This window comes from Spinacia oleracea, chromosome 2 (assembly GCF_020520425.1).
Source record: "Spinacia oleracea cultivar Varoflay chromosome 2, BTI_SOV_V1, whole genome shotgun sequence".
NCBI classification, from domain to species: Eukaryota; Viridiplantae; Streptophyta; class Magnoliopsida; order Caryophyllales; family Amaranthaceae; genus Spinacia; species Spinacia oleracea.
The window spans coordinates 30,136,547-30,142,800 of record NC_079488.1 but is presented as its reverse complement, the minus strand read 5'-3'; the positions used below and the strand labels follow the sequence as shown (position 1 = coordinate 30,142,800).

The 6,254-nt window shown below is 38.9% G+C and overlaps 1 protein-coding gene across 1 annotated transcript; it reads right to left on the bottom strand.

The window, feature by feature from the left end:
* Positions 1-2,163: 2,163 nt before the first annotated feature.
* LOC110789136 (phytosulfokine receptor 2-like) lies at positions 2,164-5,361 on the bottom strand. Its single transcript, XM_056835786.1, has 2 exons — positions 5,112-5,361; positions 2,164-2,870 (listed from the first exon to the last, which is right to left on the bottom strand). The coding sequence occupies exons 1-2, from the start codon at positions 5,359-5,361 to the stop codon at positions 2,164-2,166; spliced, it is 957 nt and encodes a 318-aa protein (XP_056691764.1).
* Between the last annotated feature and the right edge of the window lie 893 nt (positions 5,362-6,254).

Sequence of the window (6,254 nt, the reverse complement as noted above, 5' to 3'; positions counted from 1 at the left end):
AGTAAATACTAAGTATGATTGGAAATCAGAAGCACCTGAAATATGGTTGGAAATTTGAAATATGATTGGAAATCAGCAGTCTGACTTGATTCCTATGCTGATTGTGGTAAAATATTTTTTGCAGGATCGCTTTGTTATTCCTGATGGTCCAGTATACGTCACACAAATTTTCAAGCGTGCCAATAAAAGCTGGAAGCAGTTTAAATACTCTCTCAAGAAAGATTACTACAAACCAGAGGAGAAAACAGAAAAATAGATGACCACATAAGCAGTTCCGCAACATGGAATTAGCAGTAAGGAGTGGATAAAGTTGGTTAGATATTGGTATTCAGATGAAGGGAAAGTAAGTACCATGTTTTTAATTGAAGCTTGATTAATCTTTGTTTATTGTTTTCTTAATAAATCTCTTTGAATGTGAGTGCAGAAATTGTCAGATTGTGGAAAAGAAGCACGAGCCTCCCAAACTCAATTTCATAGATCTGGTTCTAATAGCTATGCGAACCAACAAGCTGGTTATGTACAAATCATTAATTATTTTATTTATTTCAGGATTGTCTCATATTTCTAGATTTTCTTTAATACTTCTTACATTACTACTCATGTATAGGAAGACGAGCATGGAGTAAAAATGAGCTTATTAGCCCTTTGGATAAAGACTCATTCGGGCAAGGACGAGACCTTTCTTCCAAACACACTCACTGAAGATTTTGTTGTATGAGTCCATATTATTAAGCTATTTGATTGAAATACTTACAGTCCACACTGCACCAAATGTGTTTCCCAAACAGTTTCTGAAATTCATCTTGCATTGTTATCCTAATTTTTGTGTGCAGGATGATACAAAGGCCATGGTTGAATCGCTGAAGAATGTAGACCCTTCTAAGTCTCAACAAGAACTCGAGAATGAAGCCTTTGAGGACACTATGCATGGTGAAAAGGTACCAGAACGTCATGTTGGTTACGGACTTGGAGTTCAAAAGAGCGACGTTTATGGAGTGCATGGTGTGCTAAGGAAGAATGGGTATGGAAAAGTTCGACATAGGACCGTGGTGATGGAAAATGTGAAAGAAGAATTGTCAACTATCAACAAGAAAAATGAAACACTTGAGAAGGAAAATGGAAAGCTACAAGAGCAAGTGAAAGAGAATAATTGGCTGCTTAAAACTCTTATTGGACAATTTGCTCAACTAGTAAGTCAAGTTCGTACAGAAACTGCTTCAACAAAAGCTCTTGATTGTGCACAACAAGTCTTGGGAATGGCATACAAAAGGGTAATTATTCTAATCTCATCTCATTGAACTCTTTTTGCATTTTGTTACTTCAAATATATGAATTGTCTTGGAGCATCTTGTCTGCATCTACCTTCTGTACTTGATATCTGTATAAGCCATAACAATCTGTCCAATATATGAAATAGTTACCTGAAAAGAAACAGAAAATAATTTGTTGTTTCTAGGTTGAGTATTCCCACCAGAACATCATCAATTAATTTCTCCGGATTCAAACTAGGTTCCTCAAGTACCTCCTCTCCTATTTGAATGGGACGTAGAGCAATTATCGCCGCCTGGCCATTCCTATCTTGTATCTCAGCACAAAAGGGAAAACAAGTTTAATTATCTAATAAGATATTTAGAAAGCAAGTTTAAACCATCTCTTGCATCAGAAAAAGGTTGACAACTAGGAGAAGATAGAAAGCGTTTAGCATACTCTATAATGTCATTAACTAAAATTTGGGTATAGGAGTTCTGACCCAAATTTCATTTACATTTACATTTAGAGCTTCTGGTACAAAATAGGGTGATTTGAGAATTTTCTTTACATTTCACAGAAAACACCAGGCTAAGGAAGGAACCATTGGAAAACTTTTCAAGCTTATTTCCAAAGAAGCGACCAAAAATGGCCCGGGTATACAAAGATTATGGTTGTCTGTATTGAGTGAAAAACCTGCAATGTTGATACAAAACTATAGCTTCTTTACAGAATGAAAGGTATTATATTCTGACACTATGTAAATCCTAGTTTCTAACTGGCATCAATGGCGTCAAGCCATAAAACAACTTGGTCTATGGAAGGCCTTTTCCTGGGATTTTGATCCAAGCACTTACAAGCAATACATAAAACATCCAATAGTTGCTTCTCCCACATTTTGTCCAAATGAATGGATCAATCACCAGCTCTTCTTTCTTCTCCAATTTCATCTGAAACACCCAAGAAACCAATCCCTGCAATTCTCGACAGTCCAAAATCCGCCAAATGGGCTTCAAAATTCTCATTAAGAAGAATATTCCTAGATTTTATGTCTCTGTGGACTGTATTTGGCTGACAAACCTTATGGAGGTATACTAAACCATGCTCGACACCTTGAGCTATCCTCAATCTTGCACTCCAATTAAGTGCTGAGCCACGATCAATGCACTCATGCAACCAGTAGTCCAAGCTTCCGTTTTCCATAAACGAGTAAATCAACAACTTGTCATCTCCTGTCTGACAGTGGCATTGCAAGGGAACAAGGTTCTTATGCTGAGCCTTTGATAAAGCTTCCACTTCTGCACGAAATTCACGTTCCATTTGACCACAGTCCCTAGAAAGCCTCTTTATAGCAACTTTGCATCCATCTGGGAGGCTAGCTTTGTATACTAGACCAAATCCACCACAACCAATAATATTCGCCTGACTGAAATTATAAGTTGATTTCAACAACTCTCCAACTGTTAAATCCTTGCAATCTGGGTTATGGAATAGCACTAATTTTGCAGCAGCAAACCCTTCAGACAATCTTGGAGGCCGACCACTCTCATCATCCAGATCATCAATCGAAGAAGCTCTTTGGTGATTAGCAATTTGGTGACTACCAACCTTGGATCCCTCTTCTTCTCAAAAACCCAGAGATTACGATCGTTCCATATGTGCCATATGATTAGCATTCCTATCTCCCACATGTTACTCATTGAGCATCTGTTTACAAGTGCTCTTTAGACCAGGTTCTTTACTTTATGGGGTACGTTGGCTTTCCAAACTTTCCTCCACAACCACTGACTTGACGAGGTATCTGAGGGGCTAATGTCACCGCACTTGTCATGATCATGTTCCATGTTGTGTGTGAGTTCTTCTGTGTGTGTGTTCCCTGTGCTGTGTGTTTTATACACCTAGTCATTGACATGATCCCTCCCTGCTGTGTGTGTGTTATGCTGTGTGTGTGTTCAGCTGCAGTTTTATACCCCTGGGTCTTTGACATGTTCCTGCCTTTGCTATGCCTTTTCTCATTTATAATAGACATTTAGTGAGTGATAGAGAACAAACTAGAACTGAAAATAGATAAACACATAGCTGAAAACAAAAACAGAAGCTTGCATCTTAAAATAGCTTGAAAGTCTAAAACTGATCAGAACAAAGCTTGAAAACCAATATTTATTGATAGCCTCTTGTAAAAAAAAACATTTAGTGATAGTGAATGCAGGGAACTGAAAGTCTATACATCAAAATGCTAGCCTCCCCTTAAAAATAGCTGAACTGAAAGTCTATACATCAAAATTCTAGCCTACAGATAAGATGCAAGCTTTCAGTTCTATTGGTTAGATATAGTGTAAGTTGTCAATGTACTATATATTTAATACCCATCATATATATATCATTAAATCCTAACCAAATAGTTGCACTACACTTACACACATAAAAACTATATTATATATATATATATATATATATATATATATATATGTATATATATACATACATATATATATATATATATATATATACATATATATATATATATATATATATATATGATGTTCTAAAGAGATTTTGATGTATATATAGAAAACAAAAATTTGTATGAAATTATCCTCATGTTGTATTTAATTTCCTTCGTAGTTTAGGTTTCCGAATTATTATGTACATATTACATTTTGTATTTTTCTTTGAAGGTCGTCCAACGTGATAACGTGCAAAAGCAAAATGAAGGCCAAGACACTTGAGCTTCATATGAGCTACTACATATATATATATATATATATATATATATATATATATATATATATATATATATATATATATATATATATATATATATATATATAGTACATCCTAGCTAGTTAGTTTTTCTAAGTTTTAGTTTTTCTTGGGTTTGATTTATGATGTTTTAGACTATTTGGTTGGGATTTCGGTTATTGATATAGATGCGTGTATGTTTGGATTCTGGTTAGTAACATACGTGTACGTACTATGAATTATAACTGTTGTGGGATCTTTTTTGGTGATGACGTGTCACGCGTTCCTCGGAGGTATCAAGTATGAGATGGCACGATTCTCTGGCAACCTGCAAAACAAGAATCCCATAGGAATATTCTCTCCGATGCTTAAGTAAGTATAAGCTAGAAAGAGAAGTAATTTGTAGAGAGAAGGCAGAGCAAGTATAGTTTTCGGTAGGTGGGAATGAATTGAATGCTCCTTTTACATAGGGATTTTCACTATTTATAGTGCTAGGGTTTCTTGGGATTTGATCCTCAAACCCTGATCTGATGATTGGGTGTTTTCCCAGCTTAAGACATGTGTTCGATAGTAGGAGGTCTGATTAGACCTGCTGGGCCCTTTGCATGTTGGGCTTTTAGACATGATTGGACCAGGGGTTCTTCTAATCAAATGAGGCCATGGGCCTAAGAGATGGGCCCTAGGTCTGAGTGCGGAGTATGGATCTAGTATGGTTTCTGTTTATCCATGCCGGAGAGTCTTTGATTTCTTTTTTGGCCATTCTGGTAAAGCCGTGTGGCAGTCTATTATTTTAGGCCACATCATTTGCCTCTCAAGGAGGGTGCCCCTTGCCCATGTGGGGTAGCCTTCTTGTTATGGAGGCGTGCCACGTGTGATTGCTTTTTGGGAGCCTGGTTTTTGCCTTTAAAATCTTCAGAAATCGTTGGTTTCCCTCATTTGCCTTTTGTTATTTTCAGAGATATTTCTAGAGAGAGAGAGAGCGATTTCCCTTTGACGATTGTCTTGTGATTCGTTCGTTGTTCTTGGAGTTTGGACTACTTGCCTGACCATTTTAGCAGTTTGATCACTTATTGGTAAGTGTTTTTGTTAGTTTTCTGTTTCTGCATGTCATCTAAAACTACTTTTTAATGCTTTTATTTCTTGGGGAGTCATCCTTTCAGTTGCCACTTCTCTTGGACGGGGATGTACTCGTCTTTTTCTTCTTTCCTCTTTTCTTAAGTCAGACGTCCTATCCCTTATGCAGGACGGCATGGCTCGTATTAAGTAGACAGCCAACGTAGGTGCATGGGGAGTACCACGAGAAAGGGACAACAGGGTTCCTTCTTCGAACCCGTCCCAAGGAAATAGGGTGGAGTTAGTTCCTCCCACCATTCAGGAGACGGGGGTTCCCGGGCGGCCCGTTCTTCAAGGAGAAGAAAGAGTGTGGCCTGCCGCCCTCGCGTCCCTCGCGAGGATTTTGAAGAAGATTCTTCTAGCTCTTCGGACGAGGAGTTTGCAAAGAACCTTCTTCCTATGATTCGTGGAAAAGAGGATGTGGAATTGTTTCCTTCTGACATCCTCCCCAGTAAAAAATGGTTGAGATATCTAAAGGAGCAAGGACGTGACTTCGAGCGTTTCTTGCTCTTACCTCGTGGCTTTAGTTTTAAGTGCCCTCGTCCTTATAACACTGTAGATCGTCTTTCTTTGGGGGAGATTGATGTCTATACGGCCGCCTTCAGATTAGGCCTTAGGCTTCCTCTGCACCCTTTTGTAATGGACGTCTTAAATGGTTATGACATTGGCCTATCCCAGCTGACCCCTAATTCTTGGGCGAAAGTCTTTGGTTATATTGCCAAGTGTGCGTTGAGTGACGTCACCCCTTCCTTTCCTGCTTTTGTTAGCCTTGTGGACATCGCTCCCTCTTCTCGTTCTCCCCAGGGATGGTTCACCCTGTATAGCCGGCGGGGTTATAAGACGATACTGCGTAAGTCTTCTAGCTGGGTATGGTGGAGGAAAAAATGGTCTATTACCCGAATGGAGGACCTCCCTCTTTCAGAGCATCTTTCACGTTGGAATTACCGGCCTTGCTTTTTGTCTAGGGCCGACGCCTATCCTCCTCTTCTGTCAAGGGAATGGAGGCTCATAAAGCCTTTATTTCAGGCCGAAATGTATCGGCTGTCTGCGAAAAGTCACGTGTGGGTGCCCAATAATTGGCTTCCCCATGTTGGTCAGTTCACCAACATGGTCTTCCTCGCGGCCGTTGGTCTCTGCCCTTACTTGAATAG

Excerpts from the sequence above, each read along its gene's own strand:
- LOC110789136 (XM_056835786.1), bottom strand. The coding sequence starts at position 5,361 with ATGGTGGGAGGAACTAACTCCACCCTATTTCCTTGGGACGGGTTCGAA. Across the intron at positions 2,871-5,111 it reads AGAAATAAAAGCATTAAAAA|AAGAGGGATCCAAGGTTGGT; the intron begins GTAGTTTTAGAT and ends GTTTTTGAGAAG.